The sequence below is a fragment of the Callorhinus ursinus genome, unplaced genomic scaffold, assembly GCF_003265705.2.
Source record: "Callorhinus ursinus isolate GAN/ISIS: 27379988/994484 unplaced genomic scaffold, GSC_fseal_2.0 scaffold9, whole genome shotgun sequence".
NCBI classification, from domain to species: domain Eukaryota; kingdom Metazoa; phylum Chordata; class Mammalia; order Carnivora; family Otariidae; genus Callorhinus; species Callorhinus ursinus.
The window spans coordinates 22,619,345-22,641,448 of NW_027397071.1; the positions used below are offsets into that span (position 1 = coordinate 22,619,345).

Sequence of the window (22,104 nt, forward strand, 5' to 3'; positions counted from 1 at the left end):
ACCCAGTGCTCATCACAACAAGCGCGCCCCTTAATTCCACTCACCTATTTAACCCACCCCCTACCCACTTCCCCTCTGGTAACCAGTTTATTCAGAGAAAGGAGTTTTGAAGTCTTCAATATACTGTATACTTTTAGTTCTATCAGTTTTTGCTTTATGAATTTTGAAACTCAGTTGCTTGTGCATTAGTAATTGTTACATATTCTTGGTGAATTAATCCTTTTATTTTTATGAAATGTCTCTTTTTATCCTGGTAATTTTTATTGCTTTTAGTCTTCATTTAATACTGATGTAGCTGTTTCAGTTTTCTTTCAATTATTTTTTTCATGGTATGGTATATCTTTTTCCATTCTTCTACTTTGAGTTTTATCATTATATTTAAAAGTGAAATTGGAGGGGGAGACGAACCATGAGAGACTATGGACTCTGAGAAACAAACTGAGGGTTCTAGAGGGGAGGGGGGTGGGGGGATGGGTTAGCCTGGTGATGGGTATTAAGGAGGGCACGTTCTGCATGGAGCACTGGGTGTTATATGCAAACAATGAATCATGGAACACTACATCAAAAACTAATGATGTAATGTATGGTGATTAACATAACAAAAAAAGAGAAAAAATAAAGTGAATTTCTTACATAGCATATAGTTCCGTCTTGATTTTTTTTAAAAATCGGTTTTGGGGGCACCTGGGTGCCTCAGTTGGTTAGGCGACTGCCTTCAGCTCAGGTCATGATCCTGGAGTCCTGGGATTGAGTCCCACATCGGGCTCCTGGCTCAGCGGGGAGTCTGTTTCTCCCTCTGACCCTCTCCCCTCTCATGTTTTCTCTCACTCACTCTCTCTAAAAAAAAAAAAAAAAAAATCTGTTTTGATAATCTGTATCTTTTAAGTGAAATATTTAGTTTATATTTAATGCAAATGTATGTTCACATTTAGGCCTACTTTTCTCTTTTTCTGTTTGTACCTTATGTTTTCTTCATTTGTTTCCCTTTTGCTGCCTTATATTGGATAAATTGATAATTTTTTAGAATTACATATAATTTATATTACAGATTAATCTATTTTTATTTATGTATTAGAGTTACATTTTAATTTATCTAAAACGCTTATTCACATTTTATTATCTACATTTTAATTTACTGAGCTTTTGACTATGTCTCTTTTTATGGTTTTTTTTTTTTCTTTTTAATGGTTGCACTAGGGCTATATTTATAAAAACTTTTCACTGGCCTATTTAGAACTAACATTTTACCCCTTCAAGTGGAACGTAGGAACCACATAGTCCCACCATATAAGTCCCTTTTACTTGTTTTGGGTTGTAATTGATATGTGTATGTTACATCTATATACTTTGAAAGCCTCACCAGACAATCTTATAATTTTTGCTTTCAAAAGTCACATATTTTAGAGAAGAGAAGTCATCTTTTTTAATTACCTAGGTATTTACCATTTGTTTCTACTCTTCCATTTCTACAGTTCTTTCCCTTTGATATCATTTCTCTCTTTTCTGAAGAACTTACTTTAGCATTTCTGTTGTAGCAGGTCTTCTGGTGGTGAATTCTGTATTTCATCTGAGAAATAAAGACATTTCTTTATTTCTTTATTTCATCTTTATTCCTGAAGGACATTTTCATTTGATAAAGAATTTAGTTCTTTTCTTTCAGCACTTTAAAAATGTCCTTCCACTGCCTTCTGGCCTCTGTGTTTCTAATGAGAAATCCATAGTCATTTGAATTATTGCTTTCTCAATGTGCAATGTGTTGGAGGTTTTTTTTTGTTTTTTGCTTGCAAGATTTTTTTTCTTTGTCTTTGGTTTTCAACATTTCGATTACAGTTTATTTGGGTGTGAATTTTGTTGAATTTGTTCTGTTTTGGGTTCCCTGAGCTTCTTAAATCTGCAGGTTTGACTCATAATATTTGGGAAGTTTTCAGCTATTGTTTCTTCAAAATTTTTTTTGTAGCACTCTGTGCTCTTCCTCTAAGACTCCAGTGCCTCAAATTTTAGACCTTTGTTTTTATTCTATGGGTTTGAGGGGGGTGTTTTTTTTTTCTCCCTAATCTTTTCTCTTGGTGGTTGTTCTGTTGATCTATCTTCAAGTTCACTGACTCTTTCTTTTGTTATCTCTTATTTTCCTATACAGTCAAAACAGTGAATTTTTTTGTTTGGGTTATTTTATTCTTTTTTATATCTTCCATTTCTGTGCTGCGACTTCAGTCTTACCATGTTTTAAGATTATTTGCCCTTAAGTATTCAAACCGTCATAATAGCGGCTTTAAAGTCTTTATCTGATAATCCAAATAGGTGAGTCATCTCAGGGTTAGTGCGTTTATTGTCTTTTCTCTTGCGTGTTGATGAGATTTCCTGGTCCTTCATGTAACAAGTAATTTTGGATGATATTCTGGACTTCTCCATATTACCTTATGTGACTCAGGGTCATCTTTCTAACCTATATTGAATGTTGAGTTTTTAAATTTTGGGCAGGCATTTGATCTAGTTAGGTTCACTCTACAGCTCCTAAGGAATCCCTTCCAAGTCTTCTAGTTGTGAAACTTAGCCTACTCTGCTGCTATTGAGGGCCAAGTAGGGAAAGGATAAAGACAAAAACCAATAGGGAGTTCAGACCCCTCACTCTTCAGATCCAGTTTATCTGGTTCTAGAGAAGAATTCCCCTCAAAGTTGTAGATGTCTGTTCAGTGGCTACTCCTGTTGGAGCCACAGCACCACATCTTAGCGCTTGGGACTTGCTTTGGGGCTGGGGGACAAGAGAAAACAGACAAAAACCAGTGGGTTTCCCCCCACTCTTTCAATCACAAGTCTTTGAATAGGAGTTCAGTATTGGCTGGGAAACAGTAGCAAAAGAAATAACAGGAAGCATATCCCTGGATTGCTCATACCTTGATTTGTTTCTTTCCACAATCTGCCTGCTACCATTTACTTTTCAGAATTCTCAGAAAGTTGAGAATTCAGTGGGAAATGGGGGCTGGGGGGGCGGTGAGCCTATTTCCATTTGAATCAGAAACTCTCCATAAAATGTTCCCAAGTATTTAAAATTGTATCTCATTCATTTACCAAATTCCAATTAATGTGTGATTAATTTAGAGACCCAATTTTAGCAAAGTGATTTAAAAGAATTATAAAAATCCCAGGATTCAAAATTACATTATGAGTTACGTAAGCCAACCTTTACACTTGACAAGTCCTTTTCACCTCAGACAGTAGCTCATGATAGCTAAGATTGCGTATGTACCTGCCAGTGTATTAAGTTCTTCGCCTACATTAACTCACATAAATCTCACACAATCCCATTAGGTAAATATAACTGTTTTTAGCTCCATCTTACTGGTGGAGAAACTAAAGTTTAGAAAACCTTTCTTCTCAAAATGTGGTCCTTGGGCCCATCACATTCTCATTACCTTGGGAGCCTATGAGGAATGCAGAATCTTGGGTTTCAAGTCAGACTTTTGGAATCCGAAACTGCATTTTGAACAAGAATCCTGCCCATGATTCATTTGCACATTAACTTTTTATGAAGCATTTGCTTAGAGAAGTTACAAATAACTTGATCAAGGTCACCTGGCATGTAAATTGTAAAGCTAGGATAGAACTTGGTTGAATGACTTCAGAACCTGTGCTCTTAAATACTGTGCTGTCTTGCTGAATGATTATTTAGCCTGGGTGTGACAACTCCAAAATTAATATAATTTTTATATTGAGCTAAAAAGAAAATCCATTTTCTTGTGGACCTTTCAAGTTATACCATACTGCTATAATCCCTCTTCTACAAAATAACACTTTAAATATTTAAAGGTAATTGTTATCTTCCTTTCCTGAATGCTTTTTCCAGACTACACACCCCCAAATCTGATTTTTTTTATTTTCACTCTAGGACATATCACATATGTGATTGCAGAGAAAACAAAATTATTTGAGATACAAAGATTCTAGACACTCAGTTTCTCTCACTATCTTAGGGAAGTTACACAAATCATATTTATATCCCAGCAAAATTTTAAGTTATATCATGGACATCAAGGATTACTTCTGAATATCTAAAATTGTCTTGAATTATGAAGTATTGGAGGGTAGGGGATAAAGATCATAATTACATTACTGAGAGGAAGAAGAAATGACCAGGCCAGTCACTAAAGACCTAACCAATCAATGGGCTTTGAAGAATGGAAAGAATTAGAACAAGAGTTTTTTGTTTTATTTTAAAGTACATTCAAGAGAAATTTATCTTTAAAGTCATACAGGATAGAGAATTACACTAAACCAAATTTATTTTAGATTATTGCTAATTTATATGAAAGAAACTTTCCCCATTATTTGAAATTAAAATTCTGTTTGAACAGCTATCCTAAATATTTGCACTAATCCATGTGCCAGTGGAGGAACTAAAAATTTGCTGTAGGTGATGAAAGCTGGGCATAGAGTTGGAAGTCCTGTGTGCTCGAGTGAGCAGTCCCAGAAAACGAACAGAATTATAGTATGACTTTGGCTAATAAAACTTTTTATTACTATACATTTGGTCATTTCCCCTTTATGAGGCACTTAGGTCACTGTGTGAGATAGAGGACCTAGAAGAAAAGTCTAAGTTCCTGACTCAGGGAACAGATTGAGGCACAAAAAAATCTAAAGGCAGGATGATTTTTGAGGTACCTGTGAGCCACCTCAGTTAAGATGCCAAGCAAGTCCTGCAGGATCTACCCCATGGGGGTTCACTCTTTAGTGTTTCTATTAGGTAAGTGAGAGGCTGAATAATTTGGGGAAAGTTATAAAGCATTTTTATTTTTATAGGATTGAAAAAGTAAAAGTCAAAATAATTGTGCTCTGATTGAAATGTTTTCCCTTATGTTTTTCACTTAAGAGTTTAGAGCGTTATGGTCAGACCCTCAAGAGTATGGAGCTGGGAATCCTCAAAAACACATCTGTCTGCTAAAATTATGAACCAGTAGGGACATGGGGATGTATTTTTGAACTTTGCAGTTTAAAGCCAGTTTTGCTGGCAATGATTACTCCTAGATATTGGATTACAACTGTTTTGGTTTTTTTTTTCTTCCTGATCTGCACTTCGCACAAAGTCAGACAATGTAGTATGCTCACAATGATATTCAGTGTTCTGTGCTTCACTGTATGATCTTTTTTTCTTTTGAAATCAATGTATATTTATACAGCATTCTGTATAGCAGAAGTTATTTTGCCTTTTGTCTGTCTGTGACCATAGGTGACAGTTAACCTCTTCCAGATGCAACACCTACAGGCAGCCTCCCTTGCAAACAATTTACAGTCTCTCTGTGATAGTGCCAAACTCTATGACCCAGGCCAAGAGTACAGTGAGTTTGTCAAGGCCACAAATGCAGCCGACGAAGAAAAAGTTGATGGGTAAGAATGTGTAGATGCAATTATTTCAAAAGATAAAACCTTTATTGCTAAGTTCCTATCTGGTAGTAGGTGGTATCTTTTCTAACATTGGCAGGATTGACTTTAAAACTTTCTGAACTTTTTTTTTATATTCAAATGTAACTCACTTAAGAGTAACACTTTTTGTTTTGACACAGAGCTAAGTTCTTTGAGATTTAGAAATCCTTTGAGAATGGGAAATCATGGTCGTATCTGTTTTGAATGTCCACAGATTTAACAGCCTACATTTTCCATAGAGGTGATATTAGAAAAGCTTAACCATGACATGAATTATTGACCATACTTTTGCTACTCTTTTCCATGTTTCAGCTGTAATAAGTTCAAATGATGAATAAATTTTGTTCACATTTCCTCTAAGAAGTTGAACCATGTAATAAGGCTTTTTCTTACTATTTAATTACTCTGTTCAGATGTAACAGATTTTTCTGAAAATAGAATAAAATAGGCTGGGTATTAGTCATTCTTCTAAATGATGAGTTTTATTTGGGTTTTTCTTAGGAATGTAAATAAACCATTAACAAATAGTCCCCACACTTCTGGATACAGACCTACCGACTCGTTAGAGGACGTAGTGCGCCTTCCTGACAGTGCTAGTAAGATTGAAGAGGACAGATGCTCCAATAGTGCTGATGTCACAGGTAAACTTTCACATTCAAGAGAGCACTGATTGGTGAGAGAGCAAGTTGTTTAAATGTGATTACTAAATGAGTTGCAACTCTGGAATTTAAAAATCAGGCCTTGAATGAAAACTTCATGAGGCCTTATTCACAGTTGTAAGCACTGTGCCTGTGTGTTAAAGTCGACTTTCGATCACTGTTAAATTTGACTTGTCTCATTTTATGTAATATCAGTATTTCACCTCATGAAATCCGTCTGTAGCCACGTTTGACTTTAAATATTCTTTTCTTAAAGGTCCTTCTTTTATAAGGTCATGGACATTTGGGATGTTTAGTGACTCTGAGAGCACTGGAGGAAGCAGTGAATCTAGATCTCTGGATTCTGAATCAATAAGTCCAGGTACATAAGCATTTAAGTCTAGCAGAGAGAATTCAATGAAATAGTCCTTTTGGGGGATATATTTTAGCTACCTTATTTTTTTAATGAACTGTCTCCTAGAGAGGAGTATGTACGTATACCTGTTCAGCTTAAAAAAAAAATACAGAGGCAAACCCACATATATTTACCACCCAGCCTATAAGAAATAAAACATTATCAGTACATTAGAAGGACCCTCTGGACACCTCCTTGAAAACCTTGCCCTGCTTCCCACCAGAACAGACCATCATCCTGGATTTTGTCAGTCATTCTCTAGCTGTTTTCAGTGTTTTACTACTTGAGCTTTGCCCTCTTTGGAATGTTATACAGATGGAATTATACCATTTTTTGTGTGACTTCTTTCATCTTTTTTTTAAGATCCATATCGATGTGAATAGCTCTCTTTATATATCTTTATTTTATACTATATATAGTATTCCATTCTTTGAACATAACTATACCTTTTAGATTGTTTTGTAGTTAATTGCTGTGATGAACAGTACAGTTAACACCAATTTTGTGCCTGTGATTATTCAGTTTTTATAAATGTACCTTAAAAGGTACTTTAATAAAGAGAGTCCCATGCTCCTTAGAGAGGCAGGATAGATGTGTTGAATTCTCCCTTGGTGGCTTCAAAGAGGCTAACTTGCCGTAGGTAATACAGCTAGCGGGAAAAGAAGGTAGCATTTGAACCCATGAGATTCTTACTGGGACATTCTTTCTCCTCCACTCTCCTACCAAAGACTGCTCCAGGCCTGTTCTTCCAGCCCTTCTCCTAGGGTCCTTGGCATGGTGGGATATATGTTATAAGATTTCACCTACCTCAAAAGTCCAAGGCATTTTTTAATAGTGTTCTATTTATTACAGAAACTTATTCATGTAAATAAGTCTCTTGAAATTTAAAGTTAGAAATAACTTCCATGCAGCATTGGGGTTTGTAGCTTACTTTGTGTCTTCCTTTAAAACTAGCTCTGTGCAAGTGACGCCCTGAAGATGTGAGCCTAAATACTTACCTAAGTATTTGTAATTAACTTTGTAAAAACAAGACGGTTGTAGCTATCCCCACAAATTAAGACCCATTCTAGAGCAAGCCCTCAATTATTTGGAATCTCACAAGACTTCGTGTGATAAAGACAAGAATTTGAAAACTAGTTACATGATAAATGGTGGTGAAGACCTGGGGAGGCCTGGCCTGGGAACAAGGGAACTGGGGGACATGACAGCCGTCCTCACATCCTGGAGTGGGAAGGGATTAAAGTGACAGTTCTCATCTGCTCCTTCAGGGAGAACGGGGGCCAAAGGCTGGGATTCATAGGCAGGCAGGTTGCTGCTCAAAAAATATAAGGAGGCCATTTTACAGTTAGAATAGTTCGAAATGGAACGTGGGACCCCAGATTTCTCAGTCACTGAGAACACATTCAAAGCAAAAACTAGATGACCGCCTGCCTCTTCGGCATATTTTGAAGAGGGATCTTTTTTGGGGAAAGATGTTGGTTGAAATCATCTGTAAAACCTTTTCTAACTCTCGGCCTTAACCTCATGAAGGCCTTGAGGTAAGTGAGATCTTCCACTTGGAGAGATAGAGCCCTGTTTGTACGATCTGCAGGGAGCAAAGAAAGCTCATGCCCTAGTCTGGCCGCCCTTGAGACCCATGCAGCGTCCTTTGCTGACATGGCATGTGTCCTGTGCTCTCAGCGCCCCGCCGGGGGTCTTTATTCCTGCTCCCTGCTCTCCCATCCTCCTCGTAACCTGAATGTGATGTTACTGAAGCATGGCTGTATTCATTAGATTTTTGTATATTATTTTTGTATACATTTCTTTGTAATTCAACAGGCATTTAATGACAGTTTACCATTGTGCCAGTCACTTTGTTAGTAGGTGTAAGACATGAATAGAAAATACTCCCTGTCCTTGTAGAGCATATAATCTCTATCAGAAGTTGGCAGAATGTATTTGGAAAAGTCAGGTTTGGTTGAATTCTCTTTTTGTTCCTAGTAATAAATACCAGAGTTCCCTATATCTAAAGTCTGAGAATGGAAGCAGCTTTTTGTGTTGTAGCCCACAAAATAGTATGACTTGTGTTATTCAAAAAATATTGTCATCACCCATATCTTAAATTCTAGAGTGAATGGTCAGGTGATTGTATTCACAATTTTCTTTTAGGAGACTTTCATCGAAAACTTCCACGAACTCCATCCAGTGGAACCATGTCTTCGGCAGATGATCTGGATGAAAGAGAACCACCTTCCCCTTCAGAAGCTGGTATTGCTTTCACCTGAATCAAGTTCCCACTAAACCCTTTGAGTCAGCAACACTGCATGATACTAGGAAAATAGTATAAAGAATTACTTTGCTGTGTATTAAACAAAAGACATTATACTGACTTAAATATATCCCAAAAAATTATGTACAAGTAGGGGTTGATAATGCACTAGTGAAATGTTATAAGCGGAACTACTAGATCTAAAATGTATTAGCATGGTACAAAAATAGGCTAGTTATTTTGATCTTTTATAGACCTAATACAGTGACTTAACTGTTAAAAGGGTTGCAATGCATGAGAGACTGAGAAAATCTCTTTAAAAGAAGTAGTGCAAGAAGTTAGGCAGGAAAAGTAAATAAATTTGTTCTTGAGGACAAGGAAAGTTATGGATGTTGACAGATATAAAAGAGAAATCAGTTACCTTAATGACTTGAATTAGACTCATATAAATTCGTTTTGTACATTTGAGAACTTCTTATACCTGTTTGGGCGTCATTTACTAGAATAATATGGAACATCTGACCTTTGGGTAGGATATTGATATAGAACTAGCTACCTTTAATTTTATAATGAACTCAGAATAAGAGTAGCTTTATCTTTAATGCAAATAATAGTGACACTAGTGGTCTCATACAGCTAGTTTTCTTTGAAGCTTTTGTAGGGGCATTTTCTAAGACTGTAATGCCACCTCTGTAACAGACTTCCAGGTGCTATAAAGAGTATATTAATAACAGTGTAGATTCATTGATGTTGAAAATATTATGCCATGCTATTTTAGAAGTATCTTAGTGGTTTTTTGGTGATTTTTACTTATAGCTCAAATGTTTGATAAATGTGTACTTTGTAAGAGATCTATAAATTGGATGCTTATTTTGATGTTACAGACTCAAAATAATAGCTTGATGTAACATATGAATGATTACAAAGTCTAAAGATTTTTCAAAATTTAGCATCATGTGTTATAATTTTGTCATCTTACAATTCTTACATTAATTTATTTCTGTTGCAAGGACCCAATTCCCTTGGAACATTTAAGAAAACATTGATGTCAAAGGCAGCTCTCACTCACAAGTTTCGAAAATTGAGGTCCCCCACAAAATGTAGGGATTGTGAAGGCATTGTAGTATTCCAAGGTGTCGAATGTGAAGAGGTAAGATCTTTGAGGAATTACATTAGCTCCTTCATGCTTTTTGCTTTATACTCTTTACTAATTTTATTGATTAGGCTCTCTTGCAAGTATATTTTTAATAAATTGAACCACAGTGTAGTTTTATATTTCATTTAGCTTCAGACACCACAAGTAATACCTTTTAAAATTATTTTTGTTGTGTTACCACTTTACCTATAGTTTGCTCAGTTGTCCATAGTTTTAAGGTGAGTGAACCATTTTTTAACTGTCATTTTCTTGTAGTGTCTCCTTGTTTGTCACCGTAAGTGTTTGGAAAATTTAGTCATCATCTGTGGTCATCAGAAACTTCCAGGGAAAATACACTTATTTGGAGCAGAATTCACACAAGTTGCAAAAAAGGAACCAGATGGCATCCCTTTTATACTCAAGATTTGTGCCTCAGAGATTGAAAATAGAGCCTTGTGTCTACAGGTACGTTGTAACTCTTAAAATTAAGTTTAAAAATATAAATGCCTGTGTGATGTGTTCTAATGGTGAGACTTTAAAGGAAAACAATGCTCTCAATTTTTAATAAGTAACGATTTATTCGGACTTTTTTAGAAAATGTTACCTCATTTGGCCCTAGGTTTTCCTAAATTTCTAATAAATATTGAAGTAGACACATCAGATATATGTAGATGTCTGCATTTAGCCATGTTCTAAAGGAAAATTTTGCCAAATTTTTCCATTTTCTTCTCAAGGGAATTTATCGTGTATGTGGAAACAAAATAAAAACTGAAAAACTGTGTCAAGCCTTGGAAAACGGAATGCACTTGGTAGACATTTCAGAATTTAGTTCACATGACATCTGTGACGTCTTGAAATTATACCTTCGACAGGTAAAGTTTTTACCCTTAAAACATACCGTTAAATAGAAAAGAACGAAAATATGATTCATATTTTGCTGATGACATTTGCTACACATATATTTTCATTGACGTAGACCATATTAATGTGTCTCTCATTATTGTTACAGATCAAAGAGTATATAAAATACATGGACAGTTTAAAGGCCAATAATATTTAAAACACTCATTTCCAATCACCTAGCTTTAGGAAGTAGAACATTAGCTTATTGAAGGCTCCTATGTGCCCTTCTCTAGTAAGTAGCCCTCAGCTCCACCCCAGTGGTCTGTTCTAACCATGTTAATACCTCCTTCTCTTTTCTTAATAGTTTTAATACCTGTTGTATGTTCCTAAACAGTGTATCATTAAGTTTTAGGTAACTGAGAGGAAAGCATAAATCTAGCTGTGTATTATTCACACTGTTAATGAAGGATTCAGTAAGTTCAACACTGTCGGAGTCATGGTCCAGCTTTACCTTCATTGATATTCTCAAGTAGCCATTGGGCAAAATCAGTGGGGTCAGTGGGCAAGATCATGAAGGCATCCTGGGAACATGCAGTTCCACAGATTTGGGGCATCACGCAGGGCTTTTGTGTAAGCTGGGTACTGGAGGAATATGATCAGGGCTGGGCTGCCCTGTATTTTCCCTTTCTGTGCTCACTGTTGTATCTGGGGCTTATAGGAGCAGATCCAAAAAAGAAAAAAACAAAACACTCCTGTGGGGTGAAGCAGTAATTGGCCTTAGTGGCTTCAGGCAGCAGCTCATAAAGGGGTTGCAGGAACGATCACTGCATTGCCACGATGAGCCAAGTACAGAAAAGAGCTGGGTCAAGCCCAGCTGCATTCTGTCCTTGGGTAGAAATGAAGAGACAGTCACAGAGAGCAGAGCAGTGATGGTTCTTTACATGCCCATCTCTGGAGTTCTGTTCTGCATCTGGATCCTTTTTAATATTGTGACTAGCTGTCATCCTAGGATCTCTCCCTTTTCCGCCCCCTTCTGTCTTCTGAGGGAGCACCTGTCTTCTGTGTCATGTGTTCCTGTTTGTGGTTTATGCTACTGTTTTGGTCATGCTGTTCTTGAACAAGGTGGAATAAGTGTAAGTTTATTTATTTGTAAATGTCTTTATTCTACTTTCTTGAACGGGATGGAAGAGTGGATATGGATAGTATGGAAGGTTATTGTGTTCTAGACCGTAAATTATTGTTCTTCCGAATTTTGAAGGCATTTTTTATTGTTCTCTTTGAAGTGTGAAATCTTTCTCATTTCTGATTCTTTGTATGAGGCCTATGGTTTGCTCTCTGAAAGCTTGTAGAATCTTCTTTTTTTCTCCCCAGTGTTTTAAAATTTCACAGTGTACGCCGTGATGTGGATATGTTCTCATCTGTCCTTTCAGGTATGCCACGTACTCTGTCCTCCTTGGCCTTTTGTTCTTGGGACTTTTATTTTGTTGTTCATTTCCTCCTATTTTCTCTGTATTTTCTTTCTGGAAATGTGCATACTGGACAGCTTATACTGGTTCCTTCATCTTTTCTCTATTATTCATTTCTTTTTTTGTTTTTGTTTTCTTTTAACACTTTATAAGAGGTTTCCTCAGGTGTTTTGTTTTGTTTTGTTTTTTTAAGTAGGCTCCATGCCCAGCATGGGACCCAACGTGGGGCTCAAACCCACAACCCCCAGATCAAGACCTGAGCCGAAACCAATAGTTGGATGCTTACCCAACTGAACCACCCAGGCGTCCTGAGATTTCCTCAGTTTTATCTTCCATACCTACTGTAATCTGTTTCATTTCTGAGATCATATTTTAATTTCTAAGAACTTGGCTCTCTGTTCCTTTTCCAACATCCTTTTTTAGGATTGTAGTATCTGTCCGAGATAGTCATAACTTGTTTCCAAAAAGGATTCTTTTCTCTGTTTAGTCTCTAGTGCTTTTCAATAGGACTGTAATTTGAGCCCTATATATAATATTAAATTTTCTAGGAGCCACATAAAAAGAAACAGGTGAAGTTAATTTTAGTATTTAACATACTGAAGTATCATCTGAACATCTAATCAATACTGTTAAATTTTTGCTGAAATGTTTTTGTTTTGTTTGAAAGGAGGGGTTACTGAGTCTTTGAAATCTGGTGTGTATTTTTCATTTAGAGCATATGTCAATTTGGAATAGCCACATTTCCAGTGCTCAGTAGCCATATGTGGCTAGTGACTACCATATTGTCAACACAGTTCTAGACCTTCAAACGGTTTTGTTTCTGCTTATTTTTATTTCAGTCTTTCATGGTTATCACTTAAAATGAAAGAATTGGGAATTGAAATCTCTTTGGAAGGTTTTGAATACATGCAGGCTTTAAAAATTTTGAGTTTTACTGTGATCTTGGAGGGCTCTTTGGGAAACACCTGTTGTCTATATCTCTAGGTCTCTGCTCTTTGGCTTGGCTGATACCCCAGAGAATGGTCTTTCCCTGCCTCTAGGTGTGGTGCCAGAACTCTCTGAGCCACATTGGGTAAGAAGGCTCCAGGATCTCTGCCATAGCATGCAGACAGTCACTAAATTCCTATTCTTAGATAGTTGCCCACCTAGAGGCCCTCTCTTTTATACTGCCCAGAGAAGAAATCCCCACACTCCTGGGAAAGAGGTTGTTCAGAAGCATGGAGTGGAGACAAGGATCTGGAGATCTAATGCTTCTTAAATAGCCCACCCTCCGCCAGGATCAGAGTACCTAGTGCTGACAGTCTCTGGGTCGCTTATAAATTGCATCGGTTCTCATTTTGGAATTTTAGCTTTCTCAGGACTGCTAACCCATTACTTATTTATCTGCTCTTCAATGGTGAAATGTAGCTTTTATCTCCTTTCCCATTCTCCTAGTCTTGTGGGCTTAACTGTGTTTCAGTTGGGGTTGCCAGAGGGAAAGAAACTAGGTACAAATGTTGGATCTGCCATGTTAGCCCAGGAAACTTGATTTCTTTACAGGATTTTCACCTTTTGCAGAATTCTCAGCTGAGAAATGGAGACAGAGGACCTCTGAATGACTGTTAATCTCACAATGAATCATTCTGTCTCTTCTAGTCAGTCAGGGAGAGGAAATAAATGGGGTTCAGTACTATTCCATCTCAAGAATACTGTGGGGAGCCATGCTCAGTTCTTATAGTATTAGAGAGTAGCCTTCATTTTACTCATATATGGGAAGTCTGAAGCCTCAAGAGGTTAAGTGAGCTCCTTCGGATCTCAGAATAATAGAGGTAGAAATTAATCTCAAGGCTTCCCCTCTCTGGGACCAGCAGGGGAAACTGGAGAAGTGGGTGCCTACCTCACCATAGATCATAGATAGTGTAGGACACCAGCTAGCCAGAGATAGGCTCTTTCCATCACTGAGCAGTGGAAATATTGAAATCATTTATGCCAGTAGAGAGATCAAGTCGGCATGCCCCTTGATAGTTTGAGAGAGGAACTTTTTCTTTAACCTATTTATGGCAATTCAAGTTGTACTTAAAAATTAGATGAATAAAACGTTGGCAGAGTCTTCTTTTTTTTTTTGTTTTCATTTGCTCTTTTTTAAATTTTTTATTATGTTAATCACCATATATTACATAATTTGTTTTGGTGTAGTGTTCCATGATTCATTGTTTGTTCATAACACCCAGTGCTCCATGCAGAATGTGCCCTCTTTAATACCCATCACCAGGCTAACCCATCCCCCTACCCTCCTCCCCTCTAGAAACCTCAGTTTGTTTTTCAGAGTCCATCATCTCTCCTGGTTCGTCTCCCCTTCTGACTTACTCCCCTTCATTCTTCCTCTCCTGCTGTCTTCTTCTTTTTCTTTTTTTTTTTTCTCAAAATATGTTGCGTTATTTGTTTCAGAAGTACAGATCTGTGATTCACAGCGCTCACCGTAGCACATACCCTCCCCAATGTCTATCACCCAGCCACCCCATCCCTCCCACCCCCCACCACTCCAGCAACCCTCAGTTTGTTCCTGAGATTAAGAATTCCTCATATCAGTGAGGTCATATGATACATGTCTTTCTCTGATTGACTTATTTCACTCAGCATAACACCCTCCAGTTCCATCCACGTCGTTGCAAATGGCAAGATCTCCTTCCTTTTGATGGCTGCATAATATTCCATTGTGTATATATACCACCTCTTCTTTATCCATTCATCTGACAGAGTCTTCTTATAAGCCATATTGTCTTATGCTAATCTTCAGTCTGGCCAAAGTAAAACAAAAGGAACCAATAGCATTTTGTGTTCTCTGTCTACCCTATACCAATAAAATTCAGAATATAAGCTTTTTCTAATTAATATGACTGGGCTTGTTTTAATAAAACAGTTGAAGATCATGCTAACTTTGGGGCAGTCATGAATGTAGTTGGTATAGGATATATAGCAGAGTTTTAGAATCCCTCATGCAGCTTTTGGTTTTAGAAAGTTTTACTGATTATCAATTAACTCATTTTTAATATAGATACAATTTTTGGTGATGATGTCAGACTCACTTTATAGATAACATCAATAACAAACATATGTATATTTCTAAATGTGGATTGACCTTAAGTTCCTTAGAAGGGACATGCTAAATCCATCAGTAGATATTCAGTAAATTGGAAAAAATGGACAGACTGATATTCCTAATGTGATTTTATATTTCTTTAGCTCCCAGAACCATTCATTTTATTCCGACTGTACAAGGAATTTATAGACCTTGCAAAAGAGATCCAACATGTAAATGAAGAACATGAATCAAAAAAGGATAACCCCGAGGACAAAAAATGGCCGAGTACATGTATAGAAATAAACAGAATTCTTCTAAAAAGCAAAGACCTTCTAAGACAACTGCCAGTGTCAAATTTTAACAGTCTTCATTACCTCATAGTTCATCTTAAGCGGTAAGAGTTTTGTATAAGGCAAGCATTCAGTAGTGGGTGGATAATTGATCATTTTTTTTTAATTGTGGTAAAACACACGTAAATTTACCATCTTGCAGCTCAGATGCCTCCTATGTGCTGTGCTCTAGCTGGGGAAATAAGGATGCAGATGTAAGATTTCTGTCATCTGTTGTGCGGGTCAGCTTGAGGGCAGACCTGCAGGCAAGTGCAGCGCAGTACCATTCCTGTTCAACATGCAGAGGACGAGGAGGGGATGCAGGGGTCGTGAATCAGAGAAGGTAGCCCTGAGCCAGACTTGAAGAACCAGGTGGTGGTTTGGTGACAAAGAATGTGCAAAAGAGCATTCCAGGTAGAGGGTAACAGACACAGGGACACGAGATAATTTTGCTTTGGGGAAGCATAGGTAATTTGGTTAGGCTGGGCCATAGCAAGCAGTAGCTTGAAGTGAGCTAGGCAGAGGCCTGATGAAGAAAGTCATACATACCTGCCAGATGAGCTGACTGCCTTCCTTCTGTACCCACTAAAGAATTTTGAGCCAGGAATTTAGCATGTTTAGATTTGTTTGCTAGATCTTTCTGGCAGCAGTATGGAGAATGGGTTGGAGGGGGGATCGTTTACTGCAATTTAGAGCTTCTTGGGTAGTCATAGAAATGAAAGGTGTGGAGAGCTTGAAGTAGGGCCAGAACGTTGGTAGTGGCAGTCGAGCAGAAAGCTCTTTAGGAGACAGAATCAGCTTGGCTTGAAGACCAGCTGTGGCAATGAGAAAGCAATCGACTTTAATGCTTAAGTTTCCAACATAAGGACTCGGGAGGATGTGCTATATACTAAGATAGGAGCGGCTCTTCATTTTTGTTTTTGCTTTTCTGCTGGTAAAACTTTAGTAGTTCCTCTACTTGCTAAAATTTTTTCCTAATACTGTGAAAATTGTGAAACCCAATTAGGATAAAATTTTATCCTAATACTGTGAAACCCAATTCAGTGTGTGGTCAGTATCTAATCAAATAAATATATCCTTTTTCTGGACTTCTTCAGCCCATTTTTTCCTCCACCCATCCCGACCCAGAGTAAACCACCAGCAAGGAAATCTAATAGGCAAATCTAATACAACTTTGTGTATTCTACTTCACAGAGTCGTAAATCATGCGGAAGAAAACAAAATGAACTCCAAAAACTTGGGGGTGATATTTGGACCAAGTCTCATTAGGCCAAGGCCCACAACTGCTCCTGTCACCATCTCCTCTCTTGCCGAATACTCAAACCAAGCACGGCTGGTAGAGTTCCTCATCACTTACTCACAGAGGATCTTCGATGGATCCTTGCAGCCACAAGAGGTAGTCATGTGCAGTACAGGTGGTGTTGCCCCTCATGGGGATCAAGGCTGCCTTCCAAAGCCTCTATTATCACCAGAAGAAAGAGACCCAGAACATTCTACGAAGTCACTGTTTTTCTCTTCAAAGGAAGTGAGTTTTGACCTTTATGGAATTGTGGTAGAACTTTGTAATGTTTATTAGTTATTAATAAGATTAAAGTTAAAAATAAACTTTGAGTTGTATTGAGGTGTGTTTTACTTCTTCAAATTAAAAAATTCTCCTCTGTCAACAGGATATGCATACTGTGGATAGTGAAACCAAAATTTTTGAGCCAGCTACATCATTTGAGGAATCAGAACGAAAGCAAAATGCATTAGAAAAATGTGATATGTGTCTCATTGGTGAGTGGCCATGTAAAATACATGTTTGCTGACTTCAAACTGTGCCGACAAACCTTGTCTAATAGCTGCAGTGAGTGAAGTTGAGAGAAATCAGAGAAAGAAGCTTCATTAGTAAATGCATCTTTACTGGTCATTAAAAAGTTGCTGTTTACTATACCTTACATTTAAATGAATGTGATCCTTTACAATGATCTTTCTTATACAAAGACCTCTTGGAGTTCATAGGTATTTTTGTTCTCTCTTTCCGAAAAAAATTCTTTTTCATTTTTGCCATCAATTAAAAGTCAAGGCAGAAATGTGTTGAGCAGCATGAACTCTGTTACTATGAATCATTGTATTGACCTAACTGCTCATAACAAGTCAACTAGACTCCTAAAATTTAAAAAATTTAGACTCCTAAAACTCCTAGCATTTTTTTTCAAATGCTTTTACCTGTCACCTTTCACACATGAAGCACAAATATATATTTTATTCACTGTATGATCATTTTAGTTGCAGTGATTAGTAGCTGTCATGCTGGTGAAAAGGCTTCCATTTGTTACCATAATGCTATAGGTCATTAGAACTAAATTCCAGTTTTTAAAAATGTAGAGATATATGTTAAATTCGGTGGGTAGTCCTATGTCAGTGATCATATCCTGACAGGGTCTAAAAAGTAAGGGAGCTAACAGTCATTGAAGCATCTGCCTGCTCTGGGCTAAGCACTGTGCTTATTGTTTGATTCCATTTATCCGATTTGATCTTTATAACAGTTCTGTGCTGTAAAGTCTGTAGTATCAACCCCATTCGACTCATAGCTGAATACTCTGAGAGAAGTTAAATAATGTCAGCGGTCATGCTGCTGTAAATTGTTCAGTCAGAATTTGAACTGGTATTTGTGCTTATTTTACTATCTCATGATCGAGGGCTCCCAATTAGGAAGAGTAATTACAATAAATGTCATTTTTTGAGAGCCTATTATAGACCAGATCATCGTGAGCACTTTTCAGGATTAGGTCATTTAGGCCACACATCATCATAGATACACAGTCATGATCTTTTCTGACAGATGCGGACACTTAGGGCCGGTGACATTGCCTTGCCCAGTGCAAAAGTGGTAGAACTGAGCTCAACCCAGCAGCTGGGCTTCAGAGTCTGCACTCTTACCCATTATGCTCTAACTTTGTCCCGCAGAACTTTAAGAATATACTTCGACTCAGGTCATGATCCCAGGGTCCTGAGATCAAGTCCCGCATTGGGCTCCCTGCTCCACAGGGAGTCTGCCTCCCCCCTGCCCCTCGTTCTCTTAATCTCAATCTCTCTCAAATAATAAATAAAATCTTTTTTAAAAATGTCAAAGAAAAAAAATGTACTTTGGTTGGTGGCTGTGGTCGGTTCAGCAGTCAGTTCCTACAGGGTGGTCCATAGATGCGGGGAAGGACCTGGGAAGGCAGACCAAGAGCGCAGTGCGCTGGAAGCCCAGGGGAGAGAGGTCAGCAGTGTCAGGTAAGGAAGAAGGTCAGATGACATGAAGACTGACGGGTGATTCTGATGGCCTCCCGTCGGCAAACCTCTGCCCCAGAGATGTGGGAGAAGGACCTGGCCGCGGGGAAAAGGATTGCGCAGTGTGCTCAGGGCAGCTGAAGTTCAAAGCCAGAATGGTGTCGAGGCACAGATTTGTCTGATACTTTCCAGCAGGAAAGGACAGCGTGAGCAGAAGCCTGGAGTTCTCCAGGAGTCGGCATTTTTTAGTGGAGACGCTGCAAAAAGGGACCAGGTTGGAAGGAGCTGAGGGTTCTCGTTTGAGAAAGCATGGACCGTGGGTCCAGACTGGATAGGAAAGAGAAGAAAGTAAGCCTGGGAGAAAACAGTCAATGGGGAGAATGGTGTTTTTGACTTAAAACTGAACTCTTCAAGCTGAACTGGGCGGGATGAATGTTGTAGCGCATTTATGAGTTGATCAGATAAGAAGGCATCTGAGGCATTTAATGGGATATATTCTCACTGTGGGTTGAATGTAACTGAAAATAGATTGAGTTGGCAAGAACCTTTGGATTCAGGACACACCTGCATTTGGTTGGTGCGTAAATTGGTGTAGCTTTTCTGGGTTAATTTACCAATACCTACTGAAATTGTGATACTCCTTTCACCTCACAAATACTTGTTTACATGAAGCACATTAAAAAAAAAGTTACTTCAGCAAATTTTTTTTTTACTAACCTGCAGTGGATTTTGTAGCTGTTTATTATATTGATTCAAATAAATATAAAATTCTAACATTTTTATTTCAAGTACACCTTTAATACTTTATGAGTAGTTAACTTCTCTGCATAGATAACTGAGGATAACTTGGAAAAATATATAAGACTCTTGTTAACCATATGTCATGAGGTTTGATTTTTAAATAAATCTTTTCCTTTTTTAGACAACAAAGTGGGTTTGCTTGTAGACCAAGAACTTGAATCAGCATCACAAAAGATGGAAGATGTGTTTAAAACTTCCAAGCTACTTATTCTGAAATCAGATAGGGAAACAAACAGTGTTGAAAGGCATGCTCCAAGGACCAAGGTTAGACCTGCAAGTCTGCCTGTAGATAGACTACTACTTCTTGCAAGCCCTCCTAATGAGAGAAATGTCAGAAATATGGGAAATGTAAATTCAGACAAGTTTTGCAAGAATCCTACCTTTGAAGGAGGTAATAGGAAAGATACTCCTACTATTGTCTGTTCCAAATTGGATGGCTTTAACCAGCAAACTCTACAAAAAACTCGGGAGAAACAGTATGAACAAAATGGCCTCAGTACAAAGACTGCCTTGACTGTGCCCAACGCACTCCAGGAAAGAGGGGGAACTGCGAGCATCAGGATGGGCGGGGACCAGCCAGGCAGTGCCCCCCAGCCCAGTAAGCCGTACACAGAACCAGTCAGGTCTGCGAGACAGGTGTCAGAGAGACGGTCGTCCGACTCCTGCCCTCCCACTGCAGTCAGAGCACCCAGAACGCTGCAGCCCCAGCACTGGACGACGTTTTACAAACCCCGTGCTCCCGCTGGCGGTGTGCGAGGGGATGAGGAGAAGCCCACCGTACCCTCCCCAGCACTGCCTCCAGGCACAGCCCCCGCCCCTCAGGGCCCCGTGCTAAAAACAGCTCCCGCCTCGGACCAGGTGCCCGCTGCCTCCACGCAGCCCGCCAGCAAGCCCAGAGCAAACTCTGAGGAGCGGGACTTGCCCGAAGTGCCTCCTGCGTGTCAGAGACCAAGGCTAAAACGAATGCAACAGTTTGAAGACCTTGAAGATGAAATCCCGCAGTTTGTGTAGGGTTGTCAGAATTCAGCTTTTCTTTGTTGTTGTTTCGTTTTGTGGTATTGTGTTTGTTTTGTGAAAGAAGCTTCTGACAGGGCCCCTTCTGTGTAGTATTGCCACATCATGGGTTTTGCTTTTCGTCCTTGTGTCATGTTATACTGTGTTGGTCATATTGAATGGTAGCCTGTTTTGATAGGGCCCCATCTGTGCCTCACTGGAATTCTCTGTATTTTTAAAGTTGTGAATAAATAGGTGGACTTATGGTTTTTTTAAAGTTTAGTTGATTTTTCCCATAAAATGGTCCATTTAAATGCATCCCTAATATATGATATAGTTCTCAGCTAATAGGTGCAATTGGGGAAAATCCGCTTTATTTTTTGAAGTGAAGCTGCGGTGCTTATTTATAAAAGGATTATTTCCAAATGCAAGTGCCTGAAAGATCTTTGTCTGGTATGATTGTTTTGTTCACATGATTTTATAGTGCGTCTTTGACCACTTATATGGTATGTATGTAACCTTTTATTTTTCAATTGGCAATTCACCTTTTAATATTTACACAATGGCCAAAAGGCTTGCAAATCTCTATTTAATTTCATTTTGATTAATGGCCAGATTTTCCATGTGGTAGTCAGTTGAATTGTACAAAGAAAGTGCACTTAAACTTGTTTCTAAATTACATAGTTCAGTTATGTCTTATTTGGCTTTAGATGGTTTTAACACATTTAATATTTTTTCACCTCTTGGCTTTATTCTACATGAACTTTTGTTGTTCAACAGTTCTGAAAGTTTTGGTATTTTATATAATGGTCCAAAAATGTTTTAAAATTCAGTGCATTTCTCTTCATGTTGTCTGGGTTGTTTTTTGTGTGTTTTTTTTTTAACCACTCTTTTGGTATGAAATGTTTTCACTTTTAAGTAATTTTATATACTTTTTCTACCTGAATTTTTAACCATTGACAATGTATGTTTCATCCAAATCATGCAGAGATTTATTTAAGTTGATTCTAAGAATATAGTTTGATAAGCCTCATTGTTTGGAATTTGAGAAAAGGTATAGATGACTGGATGGATATATTTCATTTATAAAATTCCCAGTTTTTAGAACTGTTGCAGTTCTGTGATTTTCTGGGTTTCATCATTTTGCCTAAAATAAGATATAAAAGGGACAAAAAATTAAAATAGCCTCTTTTTCTATGTGTGAATTCTATTTGTAGCATAAGCTTTTATAGGAACATGTTATCCTTGATAAAAAATACATATTTTATATATATATATTAAATATATATATATATTAAGTATATATATATTAACCTGTTAAATTATTTCAAGTTCTCGTGGCTTCTCTGAAGTTGTTGCCTCTTAGGGTGTGAGACTTTGAGATTTAGTAACCATTGGCTTAGTGGTCAACACTTGGGCTCATACACCCCTTGACTGTAACATAGAATGCATGTTGTGGGAAGTTGTTATATAGCTCTATATGACATTATGGACTAGGGAGA

The 22,104-nt window shown here is 37.9% G+C and overlaps 1 protein-coding gene across 3 annotated transcripts in view; it reads left to right on the forward strand.

The window, feature by feature from the left end:
• Positions 1-21,783, forward strand: part of ARHGAP29 (Rho GTPase activating protein 29) — a 62,602-nt gene extending 40,819 nt beyond the window's left edge. For all 3 annotated transcript variants that reach the window (XM_025872230.2, XM_025872232.2, XM_073896276.1), the window contains 11 exons: positions 5,222-5,379; positions 5,917-6,056; positions 6,331-6,435; positions 8,617-8,715; positions 9,727-9,866; positions 10,128-10,316; positions 10,586-10,723; positions 15,383-15,615; positions 16,745-17,075; positions 17,218-17,326; positions 19,731-21,783. In XM_025872230.2, the coding sequence (XP_025728015.1) occupies positions 5,222-5,379; positions 5,917-6,056; positions 6,331-6,435; positions 8,617-8,715; positions 9,727-9,866; positions 10,128-10,316; positions 10,586-10,723; positions 15,383-15,615; positions 16,745-17,075; positions 17,218-17,326; positions 19,731-20,620 (2,532 nt within the window). In that variant the 3' untranslated portion in view covers positions 20,621-21,783. The remainder of the gene's footprint in view (positions 1-5,221; positions 5,380-5,916; positions 6,057-6,330; positions 6,436-8,616; positions 8,716-9,726; positions 9,867-10,127; positions 10,317-10,585; positions 10,724-15,382; positions 15,616-16,744; positions 17,076-17,217; positions 17,327-19,730) is intronic.
• Positions 21,784-22,104: the final 321 nt, after the last annotated feature.